The sequence below is a fragment of the Ambystoma mexicanum genome, chromosome 9 (genome assembly GCF_040938575.1).
Source record: "Ambystoma mexicanum isolate Mex_15411 chromosome 9, UKY_AmexF1_1, whole genome shotgun sequence".
In the NCBI taxonomy this organism is placed as follows: Eukaryota; Metazoa; Chordata; class Amphibia; order Caudata; family Ambystomatidae; genus Ambystoma; species Ambystoma mexicanum.
In genome coordinates this window covers 848,846,076-848,865,031 of record NC_090931.1, presented here as the reverse complement: position 1 = coordinate 848,865,031, position 18,956 = coordinate 848,846,076, and the positions used below count along the sequence as shown (strand labels likewise).

The following is an 18,956-nucleotide window of genomic DNA, read 5'->3' as shown; positions in this document are numbered from 1 at the left end:
TCAAATCAGCCATTATGGTTTTAGTGGCGTGAGTCCAAAGAATCCCACAAAACTTCCACATCGCTGATCTAACTGAAATTCCCACAATCGGGCTTCAGAGTTCTGGGATCTGCATCCCGAGGAGACCTTTGTCCTTGGGAAGGGGGTGACTTCCTTCTGAAGTGAGACCAGCCTTTCTGGAGAGAACTGACTCGCCAGAAAGGCTGGTGATTCCAAAAAGGGGGCTCTCATTCAGAAGAGGACTACTCTCTGGAGCATGACACCTCATTCTAAAGAGGGGACAGTCCTTCTGAAGAGACACCACGCTACAAAGCATGGCATGTCCTTTCAAAGTGACCCTATTCCGCAGAGAGGGAACCGTCATTCTAAAGCAAAGCCTATCCTTCTGAAGCTGCCCAGATGTCTACTGCATGACTTCTCATTCTGAAGTGAGGGCTGCCCTTCCGAAGGGACCCGACTCTCCAGAGCAGGCACAGTCATTCTAAAGCACAGCATGTCCTTCTGAAGTGACCCTACTCCCCAGAGTGGGGCCTACCATTCCAAAGTGAGGAATGGCCTCATTCTACAAAGCACAGCTGGACATTCTGAAGGGCCTATCCTTCTGAAGCGGCCCTACTGCCTGCACCATGACAGGCCATTATAAAGAGTGGCTCAGCAATCTGAAAAGAGCCTACTCTCCAGAACATGACCAGTCATTTCAAATTGAGGCCTGTCCTTCTGCAGAGGCTCTGCTTATCTTTTAATGCCCCTTCTCCATGAGGTTGAGAGTCTTGCCTTATTAATGCGAGCCCCTTCCCATAGTTGTAACATGTCTTGTCCTTCGGAACTGATACCAGAATCTGGGATTCCAGCATTGCCAAGTAGCAGCATGTGTCCTCCTTAAGGGACTTTTTGATTTAATAAATTACTTTCTTCTACTATGCAGACTACATTATATAGAAGAACCAAAAAAAGAGAGATAAATAAAATATAAGATGGGTTTGCGCTGAAAACGAATAGTTCTGATCTGTATCCTGTCTTAATCAAAATGTGTGGACGTTTTTATCTTGTGCCCTTGCAGGCAACATCGGGCCAGAATTCTTGGGCAGAATAAAAGTCGAACCTTCCAGATGCAGGGTTCGAAATTGAGGGGAGCTGAGAGCTATTTGGCTCCTGAATGTAGCCTAGAAGAACCTGGTTAGCTTGACACTAACAGCTCCCAGGAGCTACTCTTGGCTCCCTGGTACAACTGATGTCGAACAGACGCATCTATTTGTATTTAACTCTGTGCATGTGGGACAATCTATAAATAAACATTAGGACACAACTACAAGACATTTAAAGCACAAGGGGGTATAATTAAATGGGCAAAATGAAACGTGCAGCTTATGTGGAAGTTAGATTTGCGAGACGCAATGTACTAGCTCCTAGTTTCCCCAGGCATAGCTCCTGGTCACTGGTTAATGCTGGATACCCAGGAGCTGCATTTTTTGCTCCTGTTTATCCAATCTTAATGTCGATCCCTGCAGACGGGCTATTGAACTAAAATTGTGTTCTGCTGCACAGTCCATTTTCCAGCAGTCAGTTAAGAAGGGAAAATTCCGGCCTCACACCTCAGTTCTCTTCCTGGCTCTTAGTGGCCCTTCCGGAAAGAGAGGGTGTGCTAGGGGCAGGGGCAGGTGATGGCAGTGCTTAATAACGCAGCAGCTGCCACTTGATAAAGGATGCTCTGCCCAGTTTCGCACAGCCCTGGAGGCTCCCAGAGACAGCTCAGAAGTGCTCTGCAGGTTAATAACTGTAAAATGAGTCTTCAGAAGATGGCTTCTCTTGCGGGTGCACGGAATGAGTCCACAGCCCGGGGGCTCCATTATGGCACACTGCACCGCTTTTTTTGCAACGCAGCCCTAAACTACATTTTAGGAGTCAGAAATGTTCAGGGGATTCTTTTTTTTAATTTTTCACTCCTTGTATTTGATAGTTCAGAGCCGCTGAGATGAAATAACTGTGTCAAGCACAATAGCACAAAAGACGAGATCATTAAATAGCAATAGTCGAGGTGTAGGTCAAACCAAGGGGTACAGCGCTGTTAAGTCCTAAGAGTATAGAGTGAGGGAGGCGAAGGCTGTCACACAGCGTGTGGCTGCAGCATGGTATATGTTCAGTGGCCGCAGGCATCCACACTTGTTTGGACTGGTAGGAGACTTCCTTTTGCTCTGAGAAATCTTAGAAAGTGCAGTGAAACAGTATTTTCTTATTGTATAAGCGCCTAAAAAGCAAACAATAGATAAAATAAAGTGTCTCCTGTTACCTGTTCTAAATCCCACTGTCTTCTACTTTCGCCCATAAATCTGACTCCTAAAACCCGTCCAAAATCTCAGTCACCTGCCAGCTCCAGAAAATATCTATCACTCAATCTGCCACATATCCTACATTTTGCAATCTTCTGTCATCTCCCCTAAAGCTCACTCATTTGTACTAGCTGTCCTAAATCTCCCTGTCTTCTGTCATCTCCCCTAACGCTCACTCATTTGTACTAGCTGTCCTAAATCTCCCTGTCTTCTGTCATCTCCCCTAAAGCTCACTCATTTGTACTAGCTGTCCTAAATCTCCCTGTCTTCTGTCATCTCCCCTAACGCTCACTCATTTGTACTAGCTGTCCTAAATCTCCCTGTCTTCTGTCATCTCCCCTAAAGCTCACTCATTTGTACTAGCTGTCCTAAATCTCCCTGTCTTCTGTCATCTTCCCTAAAGCTCACTCATTTGTACTAGCTGTCCTAAATCTCCCTGTCTTCTGCCATCTCTCTTAAAACTCACTGCTTTCTGCTACCTGTCCCGAATCACACTCCTTATCTTCTGCAATATATCATACATGGTAATGATTCCTCTTATATGAAGGGAATGTCACTTTTTCCTGCTATCTCTTATACATCTCACTGGCTTTTGATGCCTGCATTGCACTTGACTTGCTTCTGCCGTGCCCCATAAATCTCTCTGACTCCTTATACCCGTCCTGCATCTTTCAGAAGCATCGCTTCACCATGTTACATGTCCTAAATGTCACTGTCTTCTGCCATCTCTGATGCATCTTACTTATTCTGTTACATGACCTAATACTCAATGTTTTCTGTCATCTCCCATAAATCTCACTGACTACTTTTACACGTCCTAAACTGTGTTGTCTTCTTCTATCTACCATAATCTCATTTGCACCTGTTATCAACCTTATATCCCACTGTCGTCAGCCATCTCCCAGAAATATGGCTGACTTCTACCTGTCTTAAATCTCACTGCCCTCTGCTACCTCAAATCAAACTCACTGACCTCTGGTACGTGCCCTAAATCCTACTGTCTTCTCCTATCGTCCATACATATTTGCCCATCTGCCTGACTCCAGCCTGACTCTTTTCTTTCCTAAACCCCTCCGTCTTCTGCCATTTCCGAGAAATCTTACTGATCCCTGCTCCTTGCACTAAATCTCACTGTCTTCTAAAATTTCCTGTGTATCTCAGTGGCTCCTACTATCTGTCCTAAATCTCAACGATTGTGCCCATCATCTCATATAAATCTCATTCACTCCAGTTATCTATCCTAACTCCCACCATCTTCTCCCATAACTCTCATTGGCTTTTCTACCTGCCTTACATCTGACTCTCTTTTGTCATGCCTCATACATCTCTCTCACTCCTTGCACCTGTCCTAAATCCCACTATATTTCCCCATCTCCCTGACTTCTGCTTTCCTTCCCAAATCTCACTGTCTTCTTTCATCTCCCATAAATATTCTGCAGTCCTGTTACCTCTTCTACCTATCACCTCTCTTGCAACCGCTCCCAAATTCCCTGGTTCACTGCAGCCTTTTAGGCATCTCAATGGCCCCAAATAGAGTACCTCTCCTAAATCTCACTAGCTGATGCTATATGTCGTACACCTCAATGGCTAGTGTTACCCTTCCTAAAATCGCAGTGACTACTAGAAATGGAGGTCAGGTGGGTTGTGAGGGAGGCCGGTGGAGGCGGGGGCCAGATGTGAAAGGGACCTCGAATGCCGGACAGTCCCAGATCAGGACAGAGACGCAGGGGTCCTCCAGCACCCCATCTGGGGAGACTACGCAGGACCAACACCTCAATTCAGGATAGACATGCCAACTAACCAAGCCCACCAACAATTTCCCCCTTCTGCATACACCTCTCAAACGCCAAACCAAACACAACACAAACCTACAGCACAACAAACCGCACAAACTTCACTACTTTGCAACAACAAAACAAAAACACACAGACTCGCACAACAGTACACGACGACTACCGGCCGAAAACAACCCAGGTCCAGCCAACGGACCCACCGGGCTGAGGCCGCTAACAGCATATCACTGCTCTCTTGCACTTTTCCAGCTTCCTCCCACTAACTCACCATCCCTTCCTCTTTCAGAGCCGCCAGAGCACCAGGGGACCACTCCGGTGGTGATAGTGCACGGTACAAATGTCCTTTAACATTAACATTAACTGCTACCTTGAGACCCTACTAACTCCTGCCACCTCGTCATCGCCCAACATTCACCGACTCTTGTCCAAGTACACACTGACTCCGGCGGCCACTGCTTACTTCACAGACACCTGATATATCCCCTGGAAGTCACTGAATCCAGTTTTTCTAACTCCAGTTACCTTTGAGGAATCTCTCAAGCTCATACTTCTCCAAACTGTAGACAACTCTTGCTACTTTTTCTGATAGTGATCTCTGGTTCCTGCTGTTGCCTCTTCTGCCTCATGCTTTTCCTAAGCCTTACTGATTCTTTAACACAATGGCTTGCTCTGATCATGTTGTATTGCCTTGCACAGAGCTAGCCGGTGAGCCTCTTTCCCTGCATTGTGGCTTCCTCACCTGATCTGTCCCTGCCACTTGAGGCGGGGACAGATCAGATGAGGAAGTCGCTGCATACAGAAAATGAAGGGGGGTGCAAACCAGAGTTTCACCCAGATTTCTAGACCCTAAATGCAGACAGATAGGATATCAGGGGTATTTGCCACCATCCACATGTGTGAACAGTGGAGATCAGCACTGATGGCTCTTCATCCCCAAATGGCAGCAACCGTTCCCTACTTATGTGTGAACGCTGACTTTTCCTGTGAGAGATTTTCCCTGCGGAACGCCTCCACCAGACTGGACAAGAACAAGCCCCTGAAACATTTGATTTCATAATTAAAAGAAGTGATATGATGAGTGGACGTTCGCCCATAGGGGCCCTACGACTGTGCCTCCACACACCTCGCACCACCACACCACCCATTCATTTGCTGCCCCTCCAATTCCTGCAAATAAAAAAACTAAAGAAGCAAAATGAAACAAATGTTAAATAAAATTCATTTGCATTATGGAGCGAGTGATTTTAACTCTCCATAATATTGCAAATGTAGTATTTGCATTTGCAAATAATCTAAAACATTTAAATTCTTTGCAAATGCAAAGACTGGTGGCCTGCAAGGTACTTTACATGGTTGAAGGCAGGCAAGCAAAGGTCCCATGCCTTCACTCATGCAGAGCTTTGTGAAAGGGATTGGGAGACGGGTGACGTCAGCCCTTCAAGATTCCTCGGGTTGCTGTTAAAAACAGCCCTGGATGCATCCTGAAGGCTCTTCACCCCTTCCTCCAGCTGTCTGTCTGAAGCTGGGGTGGGGTCAGAATGATGACCCTTCCCTCTGCCTGTTAGAGAAACAAGCAGGAGGAGGGGTGAAGGGCGTCTCCTGACCCTCTTCCAACAAAGTAATGACATTGGAGGAAGAGGGAGAAAGCTTGGGCCTTCCATAGAATCACTGCCCCTGGATCCTTCCATGTGTCAGGTGAAATTACCAATAAATGATCTCAGACCCAAATAACTGGACAGACTCAAAGAATTTGTCAAAATACTAGGTAAATCTGGTGAACAAACAGATTGCAGCTCACTCACTCTCATCTACATTTCGATTACACAAAGGTTTTATATCTCGATGTATGTCAGCTATGATGTCATCCTACGTGACAAACAGTAAAAACCTATCAAAAGGATGGATTATTTAAGGGAACATACTTACCTATACTTTATTTAGGTGTTAGTGACATAATTGGCTTCCCCTTATCAGGTAGGCACTACCGTGAACTCCCTCTTACTATGTATAATACAGATTAATAGCAGCATAACAGCAGCGTATTGGTTTCTGCATTGATGTATGGTACACTGCTGCATAGCCCCTCATGATTGGCCTGCATTGCCTCCCGACTTTGGACATTCGTCTCATTAGCAGCACGTAAGCAAAACAAAACCCAGGTGCGAGGAACAACGTCAAACCACTGCCCACTTGGTAAATTTCCCTACCATCTCTCATCAGTTAGGCCCTAAGCCAAGGCTTCTTCCCTGTAAATGACCTTGGTGACTATTCTCTTCCTTGTGACATTTAAGGGAGTGTAGGTACATCGCTATCTTCAGTTGGAGCTTCATGAACAGGCTTGTGAGAAGACCACGATTTTGTCCATTTTGACCTTTTATTTAGTGCTATTTAATCCAATTAAGCTAGGTGCTAGTACTCCTCTGGGCTCTGGAGAATTAGTCACTCCGTCGTGCATTTGCTTTTTGCATCTTTAATTGTTCAATACTTGACAGTTGCAAATGTTTCTCCTTCACTAATTTAAGAGAAATATGTCATGTGTGTGTATCTTATCCTCTTTGACTAGACTTGTGCCTTGCAGTTGCCTCTTGATGTGGCATCCTTGATTCCAAGCCTAACAGATATTCCTTGTTCTTCGCACAAAGCTGTTTTCCAGCGCCTGTCAGCTCTGCAGGTCTGGTCTCTCACTTCAGAGCTTCTTGCTTATTATTTTTACAGAGTCAACGTCCATCTTTTCATCATGGCCTCTTTATTCGTGTTATATTTTCTCCTGCAGCAAGCTTCAATATGTCTCACTGCCCTTGAGTTTCTGCGTATATACATTTGCTAATTTTCTTCTTACTTATCTTCTTAGTGTATTTGATTTCTACGTATTTGCATACCTGCTTCTCTTAGTACTTCAGTAACATCTTCATTCTTTAAGCATTCACATATAATTTTGGTGCGTCCTAGTCTCTTCTCTTCATAGTGTCACTTTACTCTGGTCTGATTTCACTCATATTAGCAGCATGGGTACCTCCTTGCCGGGTACCGGGTACCGGGTACCGGGTCCGGGTTCCCTGAATGGGAATTACCGGGCCATTCCTACCTTGGAGGGCCCGGTATTTCCCCATTCAGGGAACCCGGACACGGTACATCCCCATTCCCATTTGAGCCCCCATAGGGGAGGCGTTAATAACAGGCCCGTTGTTAGCATGTTAATAACGGGCCCGTTGTTAGCATTCTGCTCTGCTCGCGGGACCCACTAAGGCCGCCTGGTAAAACCCGGCGTCCTTACCGGGTCCCGCGAGCAAACCTCATAATGCGGCGGTAGGGGTTTAACGGGGCCGGCAGCTCTACCGGGCCTGTTAAACCCCTACCGCCAACCTTGTAATGACCCCAATGTATTGTTAATGGGTGCATGCATGACTGTATTTGCATGAATAAAGTGTTCTGGTGAGTTCTGTGTGTATGATTGATTAGAGAGGATGTATGGGTGCATGTCTGCTTTTGTGGATGCTGTGACTGTGTATATGAGGGCCTTTCATTATTTTCCTCAAGATCTGCAGTCATCACATCTTACTGGAGATTTGCAGGAGCCAGGGTCAGACTGGGGCATAAAATTGTCTCGGGCACCAATGAAAAAGTGGCCCACAGTTACAAATGGCAATTCATTCCTTTTGTGACACGACTGTTTGAATAGTACCCAAGTCGGAGTTTTTTGATAAAATATGATATGAATTGTGCATTTTCAAAGATATTTATTCAGCAACACTGGTCAAAATTACTAGCCACATAGTGAAGTAAGTCATCAAAGTGGCCCACATTGGCCAAAAAAGTGGCCGATTTTGACCCAAAAAACTGTCCGACACCAGCGTTTTGCGTTTTTGGCTCGGGCATTTCCTTATAGGCCACCCCGAGCCTGTAGGAGCATGTGATCGTCTTTTTAAAAGGTTTAGCCAATCCGTTGCATGATTGAGCCGCAGAGCAAATGGCTCTTCTTCACATGGGCTGAGCTGCCTCTTGAGAGCACGTGGACTCCTTCAGTCGATGGGCCTCAGTGTCTCTGGGTTCGCCACTTCCGTGGTAGCCACCATAGCCGCTTGTTGATACTTCCCAGAAGCCTCCTCCCTCGTTGCTGCATCAATTCTTAACCAGGAAAGTTTTCACTGTTGTTTAAGCCGCCGTCCTCTGTGCGTTCATTTGCTATAAATCAATGTTTGATTTTCTGTTAGCGCTCCATGAGGCACTGCACTGGGGTCTTAATAATAATAGTCATTATCGCTGATTATAGGGAGATTATTCATGCCAGATGGCTGCCTCGACCCACCCCTCCCCCTCCCTGTCAGCCCCAGCAAGCCGCCCTATGCCGAAGGAAATTAACAGATGGCCGCGTGACAAGGAACGCGACAACGACGACATCAACGACCAGCCTTCAGAAGCCGGACTTCATGCAGTAAGCCGAGGTTCATTGAGAAGATGTTCTGTTGGGGGACACTGGACACTCCCGAACATTAAGGTTCACTGTTTCATGTAGGCAGTGTCCGCAGATTTGGACTTCAACTCCCATGATTCCATACCGTCATAGCAAATGGCGAAGGGTCGTGGGAGTTGTAGTCCAAAAACTAAAGAGGGCCACATTGTAATCAGTAACAGTGCTATAAAGCAATAGGGCAGTGCAGCTAACAGGGCAGTATGTGTTCTTTTTGGGGCCAACTATGGGACAGTTTGACGACTGCACAGATGGTAGTCCTGAGCAAGGTTGTTCACCTACTTAAAACTTGTGCCAATATTTGTCTTGAGGTACTATTCGAGTTATTTGCTGTGAAAAGTCCCTAAAATGAATTATACAAATGTGAGCCACTTTTTGGGCCGCCCTAAACTATTTTGTTCCCCAGTCTGACCGTGTCTCTCTCAGTTGACTTCATAGTACCTTGTTGAAAATATAGGAAGTGAAAGAATATCAATGACCTATTGCTCAATAGTGACGAAATGAGTGCTGAGCTGCAGGAGTGCAGGGATGAGTAGTGGCTACAACTCCTACACAGCCCCACACTACCAATAAACCAGCAGTGATTCCAACCATATAGGTGAATCAGGTATACACCTCCTTTGCCTTTTAGGAGCGGTGTGAGCTGATGCAGAAGCAAACCAAGCGACCATAGTACTGTGGTACCAAAATAGAAGAATGACTCACCAAGATTCTATCAAAAATAGTATCTTTAATTAAACTAACACAAATGTACACAATTGATTAAAAGGTTAATGGCTCATCCCTGTAAAGGAAAACACTGAGAACGCAGACTTTAAAATAAACAGGGACTCTAGGTGTTTAGTCAGGGATTATCAGGCAAAGATTTCATCAAATAAATGCCACATGTATCGAATATGTTTTTCAAAAGGTAGAGAAGGGGGCTTTTAAAGTCACCAGGGTCCTTTAAGGCATATCTTTAGTTCTTGTCCCTAGGGATCAACAGCATCAATCAGACTTCCAGATTCTTTTCTGCAGTTGAGACAGTCAAGCCCTGCTCTCCCAAAGGTGAGTCGGTGATTTCGAGACGGGGGTCCCAGAGGACTAAGTCGGCACTGAATATGTGTCGAGTCGCTGGCTTCAAACAGGTTGAGTCAGCTTTTGAGTTGGGTTGACACGATGTCTCCACTGTGACGAATCAGCATTTAAGACAGGCGAGTCAGTGATTTCCAGCGGGCCAAGTCCATTTTCAAGTCGAGATTGTACGATGAGCTGCAGTGGGTCAAGTCGGCAATGAGATGGCTCAAAACTAGGTCAGCATATTAAAGTACTTGGAGTGCCAAAGGCAGCACCGCAGGTCCTGTAGTGTTTCAAAATAAGCCCAGTATTGTCGAGTCGACTTGAAAAACATCTCGTAGTAGAAGACAGACTTTGGGCTACTTGGGCTTTGAAGTCACTGGGAGGCCCAGTCTACAGTCCCAGTAGCACGATTAACCCTTTCTTCTGCTGTTCCCAACCAGAAAGGTTTGTAGTAATTACATGCCGGGTTTGGTCACCTCCAGTGGCAGGTCCTGGGTATTAGTGTCTCAGTTACAATAGGCCTTATCCAGCCAGCTGGTCATTCCAAATAGCCACTTGGGATGGTTAAGGGGGAGAGCTTTCCTCTTCATTGAAGCTCCTGGTTTTAGCCTCTCTGGAAGGGGATTTTGGATTAGACTTTACCACCAATCAGCTTCCTGATGAATCCTACTTAAAAAGATGAATACCCTTGGGGAGTGGGGCTCCCACCCTTGTATGGGAAAACTGCCACAGTGGATTGGTCCTTAGCAAGCCTGTTGTTAAGGGTCCAAATCCAGCTGCTGTACCAATTGACCTTTGACTTCTGATGTCATATACAGAGTGCTTTATCTACAGGGAGACCGGTGGAAGACAGGAATCTTGGGAGCCGTAGCATAATCCAAGATGGTGAAACTCCTTTGTTTATTAAAGATCTCTCCTGGTCTACACTAACTCCACCCCTTCCTCTGTCTGCCTACATCAAAATAAAATCGGTAATCAGCACCATGGGGAGAGGTTGCCATTGTTATGATAGGACTGCCTTTAAAGAATCAGTTCCCAGCTGAACCCTGAGGGAGAACTTCTGTTCCCTTGAGGATGTGACAAGCCTTCAGGGGTATCTAATGGAAGACTTCCTGGGTGCATCCCACAGGATTCTGGTGGGTTCAGCCAGCACATAGACCTTAGTAGATAGCTGGCCCTGTCATGGATGAGTCACTGTTGACAACACTGACAATAAAAAGCATCAATTGATTGTGGCTGCATAATTGTGTAATCTCAGTGTCCGTCAAGTAAAAACCAGACATGGCCTATATTTATTTTTCATCATCTGCCCCCACGTGTTCATAATTAGGTTATTATGAACCAGAGGTCCATACAATTAAAAAGCCACCTCTGTCCATTGGAAATGTGGATTCCAGGAGCTGTGTTCATGAGTTCACATATGACCTTCGAACCTGCCCTGTTTCCACTTCAAAGTAGCTGCTTGGGACGTCAGTAGACTTCCACAGCAAGGAACATGGTTGCCTTATGCTTTTTGCCATGCAACATTATGAAGGTGTGGTCTGAATAGCGTATGTCACTTTCAGAAACAGAATTACCTGCATCTTTTTATCATCTAAAATAGAAAACGCTCCGGCTATCCTGCTCCCAGCATATGGCACACTCTCACATCACTATAAAAGGAAAAGCTCCTGGTGCGGTTCATCTACCAACAGGGCACTTTTGACCCAAGAAATGAGCTTAGCATGTGTCTAGACATGTTTTGTTGATTGTTTTATAAAGAGAAAGCTTTGACTTGTTTCTTTAATTTCCTGTGGTCCACTTCTTGGACTCTTTGTCCCAAAAACAAAACATATTTCCTCCAGAAAAAATAAACCACTTTAAGCAATAGACAGTAGGTGTACGCTTGTTGACCACCGATATTTTTGGTCTGGTACAGTTTCATTTCATATGATTACTCAAAAAAGGGGACTGTCTGAATAAACGTTCAAAAATGGTATGTTTTGTTAATATGCTCTTATACTCCATCAAATCAGCATCGTAGTGGTATCAGGGCACTAAGGGTTGTCCATGTATTGTTGTACTGTGCACCCGCCAGGGGTATTTTGTTTGATGTTTTATTTATTGGGTATTTATAATGCACCTATACAGCGAAGACCAGAAGGGAGTTGGTGGCTGGATAAAGAAGAGCAGAGATAAAGAAAGATAGAGGGTGCAAGAAGAGGTGATGGTGAGTGGGGAGAGATAGAGAGCTAAAGGTAGGGAGAGGAGGGTGCAGGAAGCCGGGCTTAGCGAGAGGGAAAATACCTGTTGGAGGATGATGATAGGAGAAGTGGGAGAGACCAGTAAGATCAGTGGAAGAGAGAAAGCAGGAGAGGAGGGGTGTAAAAGAGAGGGGAGAGAGGGGTAAGGCACATCTGTAGAGTTAACCATTGATGGAAAGGTTTATTATGAAGAGTTTGTTCCATCTCGTGTAGTGCTAGACTTTATTATAGTTCACAATGAGACAGTGTGAGGCATTACTTGGAAGTAGACTCTCAAAGTGTAGTGATGCTTATCCTTCTATAGTGAGAACATATGACCTGAGGTGCTCCTTTTGCAGGAAGCATTCATTATGTTCTGTGAAAGATGGAGGTGGATGTGTGGCCAAACAGGCTGGGTAAGGAGAGAAGAGACCGATGTTTGTCTTTCTGTATACAGTGGCAGACTGGCACCCTTCTCGCATGTCAGGCTACTATGCTTTCACCTTTACCTTGAGGCTGTGGCATGCTTTGTACAGCGTGTATGCCAGAGTAAAGCCACCTCACAGCACTCAGGAGCACAGAGGGAAGCTTTCAGGTGACAAGCCAACAAATGTGGGCACCCGTGCACCCACTGAGCAACACTCAGGGCCCCTCACCCGCTAGTCAACCAAAGTGGAAGGAACGAGCGTGGAAAAGAAGTGAATGTGCCCAAATACATATATATATATATATACTGGTAACACCTTAAGGCTCACTCTAGCCTTAACCTAATACATAATTTGGTAATCTGCGCCCAGCGCTAGATCCTCCCACACACTTAGCTCGAACAGCTTTCAGTGGTCACGGCAGTTTTACTTGTTTTATTGCAGGGTTATTTTTGCATCTCTGAAATGAGTCTCTATGTGTGTTTGCGTGTTTGTGTGTGTGTATACACACAGACTCATCTAAAGGTAAATGCAAATTTAGGATGTGCATTAAAGGAGTCTCGGGAGGAAAGCTCAGGGGCACCATGCTCGCCTTGGAAGCAAAATGACACAGGGCAGCACAGGTTCGATCCCCTGGTCTGCGCTTAGAAACCTCTGGGTATTAAGCGCGTTATAAATAACAAATCATGTCATGTCGTAAAGGCGTGATGCTGCCCAGGATCCGTAGTTTGAGTAAACTCTCAATTGCATTCAGTTTAAACTTGGCTTGGGCACAGATTCACACTGAAAAATATTCATGTGATGTGTAACCACCCAATATTTTCACATGTACACAATGCATAAGATAAACATTTTTTTTGTTGAAAAAAGTTGCAGTGCAAAAATGTCAAGTTGCAATGTGCAAGCGAAAATTGCTTTGCATGGGGGAAATCTCCTCAGTTGCAAATATGCAACCTGGTTGAAATAGATCAAGAGGAAATGATTGGAATGATAATATAACGTTATGTTCATTTACAAAATGGCACTGGTGAAAGAGTTGCCAAGGACTGAGAATACTCCAAATAGCAGTCAATGATTTGCTCCTATTTGTCTTGGTTGCAATTTCCCCCGTTCCATACTTCCATACATCGGGATTACAACAGGGATTATTGGTAGAAGTTCATTTTTAATGCATTTTCCTAGAAGAGGATAGGCGCCCCTTGAAACGGTTCTCCTTCTGCAGTGGAGAGATGAGCTCAGCCTTTGCCGGAGTAGTTACTGATAGCGAGCCCCGCAGCATGCTGAGGTGGTGGTGCTGGGGACATGGTAGAGGGTTTGGGGAGCATGATCTCGCACCATGAGTGTGCTAGGGGCGTGGAGTTATAAGTGGGGGAGGGGCAAAGTGGTGCCTCCCCACTTTGTTCCAGACGCCTCCAAGGCACAGCATTTCCTGCAGTCAGGGCTGCTGTTTTTTTGTTTGTTTCCCACACTTCCATCCCTTAGTTTTGACTGTTGTAGGCATGAGGACTCCTGGCAGAAGGTGAGCAGTGTGTGGTGTATATGAAACATTACAGTGAATTCTGTATTGGGAATTAGGGACATTGGCAGAGAGATTGTGTTCCTAGCTGTTGGCCCTGGCTTGGTTGTTATAAGTGTGCTCACTGAATGGCGCTGATCCGGTAGTTCCACGGGGGAAGGGCGGAACGGGTCTGCTTTTTTTGTCCAATCGTGAAGGGTCATCATATTTCTGCAGGACTGTTCCCAAGTTGTGTAGGGGTTCATGGTGGCGTGCACTCCACCCTTTACGATATTTTGGCTGCGGTTGAGAATTATAGTCCCAGTGGACCATGACTTGCAATTCATGAATTTTATTGATGTGATTTTCTTGATTGACAGCAAGTTTTCATTAATGTTGTATGATGACATGCGCAGTGGGGTTTAGGGTGAAAGGATGGAATACAAAGTTTCAAAATGCAATTGTTTCGAATCAAAAGGACCGGAAAAAAAAATCAAATGCGCTTTTTTTTGGGGGGGGGCTCCCCTCCCAAACCCCAATTATTGGGCAAAAAACACAAATTTAACGTATACCAAGGCCAAAAAAAAAACATTTTAAAAAAGGGCATTCGATCATTTTTGTTTCGGTCATTTTGAGTCGAATGTATTGTATTCGACCCTTTTGAATTCGACCATTTAACTGAACACCGCACAGTGTGGCTGATGATTTTTTTTTATCGAAGGGGCATACATATTTCCCACAAATATGGCATTGCATAGAGAGGGCGGCCCAACCAATCAATGGTAGTTCAGATTGGTTTGCTCCACCCAAGATTATTTTGTTAATATTGGGATACAATGGTGAATTACACAGCAAAACTGTGTAAAAAGCCAAATAGTTTGCAATTGGATTTGTACGGTAACCAAATTCCAAAAATGCAAAAGGAGAATTTCCCAAAGCATTTTTGTGATGCCTTCACCCACAGTATATGCCATTATAAAAAATCTGTTCACACTGGTTGTGCCTATACATGTCCATGCTGGCTGCACCGATATATGCCAGAAATCCTGTATAAGAACTTACTCAAGTTTGCTTTTGCACATAAGTGAAGTAATCTTACTATAAGGAACAATGTCCACCCTGGCTCTGACAATATATGACAGTATCTCCACAAAAGAACATACTCCTGTTGGCCCAGCCTATAAAAATCCCATGACACAATAAGAAAACATGTCCTAATTGGTTGCACGATGTAATCCAATATAGACAAGTAATAACACTTGACATGCATACTTTATCATGGATGCCCAGAATAAAATGCCATGCCACAGAAAGAATTAGCTTGATTGCCTACCCCAAAATGCAAGTCTAGCCAAGTAATAATACATATCATGCTTCGTGTATCATGGATGCCCAGAATAAAATACCATGCCACAGAAAGAATTAGCTTGATTGCCTACCCCAAAATGCAAGTCTAGTCAAGTAATAATACATATCATGCTTCGTTTATCATGGATGCCAGTACATTTTTTTTTTTAAATCATGCCACAGTAAGAAAGGGCTAGACTGAGTGATCCAAAATGCCAGGCTAGACAAATGATAACACATACCAGGCTTGGTTTATCAAAATTATCCAGAAAAAAAGGCATGCCACAGTAAGAAAGGGCTAAATGGCTGTCCCAAACTGCCGTTTTAGCCACACAATAACACATACTGAGCTTGCTTTATCATAAATATCCAGTAAGAAATGTCACGCCACAGTAGGACGTGTGTGGACTGTCTGCCCCAACATCCCAGTCTATCCACGTTGTAACAGATCATCCTTTCTGTTATGAACCGGGGGGTTGATCAAAGAAAGGTTTATGATTTTTTACTGGGCATCGTGGATAGACGCCAATAAAAATGTGTTGTGTTGTCACACCCCCAACCCCGCCCTCTTTTTGGCCCAGCACAAACACACACACACAAATTCACACAGCACATTCCCACATACCATTCACTCATTCACACACACCCATTACATAATACATATAAAAAAATGTTTTACCTGCATGTAGCTCCGATTTGGATTCAGCTCTGCAGTTGCCTCCAGAAATCCCTCCTACTCCCTCCCACACAGCATGCACCGGAGGCAGAGCACTTCCTGGTTCCTACTCATGTGTGTCGGAGCAGTAGCGCTGATGATGCAACACCCTGATCTTTTTTTTTATCTGCGGAGAGGCACACGAGTGACCCCTTTGGACCCACACACACACACACACACACACACACACAAACATGCAGTTCCCCATCTGTATCCCCAGTGGGCCATGCAAGGCTGGGGAAGCAAAACACAGAAAGAGCACTTCCTGGGCTGGCAGGGCTCCTCGATGATGGGGGAAGGTTCTGGTGGGTTGGGAACCCCTCTTCCCATTATGGGGGAACCACCCATGGATGTGCATCTATTGCATTCTGAATGTCGCTGAAAGTCTTCCAAAAGAATCAGGTACTGCGTGTTTCTCTTATCGGCCTTACTACATGCGCCTATCACTGCTTGTGGCCTGCGCCTGATACTGAGACGTTTGTTTTACATGGTTCACCAATATTTCTTTGAGCAGTTTAAGATTTGTGCCCTGTGCTCGGAATGCACAAAGAACATCTCATAATTGAGCATAACATGCATTTTCTCTTCACGCAGGACCGCATTTGCTCCTTTTCTACTTTTTCTTTTGTGGACCAAAGTGTTCGTATTTAGCCCCCAAGTAGTGATGTAAGATTGGCTAAGCTAGCTCATCTGTTTAAAGTTCTGTACAGCTTTAAGTTTTCCGGCTTGAACCAGGACATTGGTAATTCAGTATTTGGCTCTGAGCGGGCAGGCAACCTTAAGCACGTGTGTTTGAAAACATGCATTGAAAACATATTTGTATTTTTAAAGGTTTCTCATAGGACCAAAAGATGTCAAATCCAATGTTCCCATAGGGAAAGGGTTGGCATTGGTGAAAATGTGTAATATGGGGCCACTTTGAACACTATTTCCAGGGCCTCTTTTGGTTCCCAGTCCACCCCATGTCACGCAGGTAACTTTTCTAATGTCATATATGATGTCCTGTTTGATGGTCTCTGCTAGGGACGCATGTTGTGCATCTCACAAACATTTGTTTTCCCTAATGTTATCTTATCCAATATGTGTACAGCGCCCATCCCCACCGTTTTGGACGTAGAGTACCTGGCCTTGTCCGAAAAGTGGCCTAATTTGACCTAGGAAAGACATTTGTTAAGATGTCCTTTGACATTTATGAAGCCCCTTTGACCTCGGCGCACCGGTCAGTGAATATGAAACCCTTAAAGCCACAGTGTGCAGCGACCACCAGAACCAGACTGCATGCAATAAGGACCAACTCACCCCGAGTGCATCGAAATATGACATACTGAAACAGGGCAGTGGCTGTGCAATACTGAAACATGGCAGTGGCTGTGCAATACTGAAACAGGATAGTGGCTGTGCAATACTGAAACAGGGCAGTGGCTGTGCAATACTAAAACAGGGCAGTGGCTGTGCAATACTGAAACAGGGAAGTGGCTGTGCAATACTGAAACAGGATAGTGGCTGTGCAGTACTGAAACAGGGCAGTGGCTGTGCAATACTGAAAGAGGGCAGTGGCTGTGCAATGCTGAAACAGGGAGGTGGCTGTGCAATACTGAAACAAAGTAGTGTCAGTGCAATACTGAAATAGGGCAGTGGCTGTGCAATACTGAAACAGGGCGGTGGCAGTGCAATACTGAAACAGGGTGGTGTCAGTGCAATACTACCACGGCAGTGGCTGTGCAATAATGAAACAGGGCAGTGGCTGTGCAATACTGAAACAGGGTGGTGTCAGTGCAACACTGAAACAGGGCAGTGGCTGTGCAACACTGAAACAGGGCAGTGGCTGTGCAATGCTGAAACAGGGCAGTGGCTGTGCAATCAGGGTTTCTTCGACAAATCAGAAATACCAGTCTGTGCTTCCTATTTTATATACTAATGGCAAATCAATGGACGTGTTTTATCTTGCAATGGGAGTACAAGCTTACTTGCGCGTGGGCTGCTGGATCAACACGTTTGTGAATTGTTGGTAGGAATAAGCGCTGATTTCCTTATCATTATAATAAGACCTTATGTGGACAAAAGTATGTACTTTTTAAAATGCCGATAACCATTGTATAAACTGGCAAGCAGCGTTTCATGATAACGAATAAGGGGGATCGTCCATGTGCACAGCTGCTCTTGCTGCAAAGAGAGGAAGTGGCACCAATTGAAGCTGGCCCCTCGTAGCCCTAAAGCTGAGTGGGACTCTCAAGTGTTGAGTTTCTTATATGGAGTTTTTGTTTAATAGAGGTTCTTATTTTGTTGTCTGATTACATAAAAGTGTTACATTTCTTTTTTTGTGTCGCCTTTTTTTTCACGTGTAGGTGGGAAGTGCCACAAGTCGTGCACAGGACGCTGCTGGGGCCCCACTGAGCACCACTGCCAGAGCTGTAAGTTCTTTAGCATTCGGGATGGGCACAGTCAATGTCATGTTTTATGCCATCTGTCTCTACTTTATTAAGGACTAGCACAAGTAAATAAGTATATTGTGGTTGAAGTCTATAACGTGTACAGTTGAAGCCAAAGGGTGACAGCGTTAAATGTAAAATATGAAATGTTTCTTTATTATAATTGTGCATACGAGAACTTAAGTCCTGTGTATACCCTTTCCAAACATGTTACCCAAGCAGAGCTGCTTGTTATTGATAACCAATGACTAGACAGTCTCCATTGCACTAGATACTCTCTCCCATGCAAAATTAAAGGTGATTAGCATGACTCACTTCATCCCATCAGCAACTCACCAATCAAATGACTTGAACCTCTCTCATTGGCTACTTACTCATCACATGACCTACCAACCCCTCCCTGACCTGCCCACCCATCCAGGAGAGAGGACCATTTAGTTATTATTTTGGAAATGTTTTACATTTTTAGGACATATACGGAAAAATGTGAACTCAAATTCTGCAGTGTCCTGTGCATGTATGTTTGCGGACAGAGTGATTGGCAGTTCTACATGGTCGTGATTGGCATGCTGAGAGGATGCTGTGAGTGAATGTTCCAGAGAGTCGCTACCTGGAAGCTGGATGTGATGGTGTGTGCCTGGTGGGTGGTCCTCCCTATGTTCCTGAACTGGGCCTT

General features: G+C 44.9%; 1 protein-coding gene across 4 annotated transcripts in view; it reads left to right on the top strand.

The window, feature by feature from the left end:
- The window catches only part of ERBB4 (erb-b2 receptor tyrosine kinase 4), a 2,687,977-nt gene that overhangs the window by 2,002,986 nt on the left and 666,035 nt on the right, over window positions 1-18,956 (top strand). For all 4 annotated transcript variants that reach the window (XM_069615918.1, XM_069615916.1, XM_069615919.1 and 1 more), the window contains exon 5: window positions 18,197-18,262. In XM_069615918.1, coding sequence (XP_069472019.1) covers window positions 18,197-18,262 — 66 coding nt within the window. The remainder of the gene's footprint in view (window positions 1-18,196; window positions 18,263-18,956) is intronic.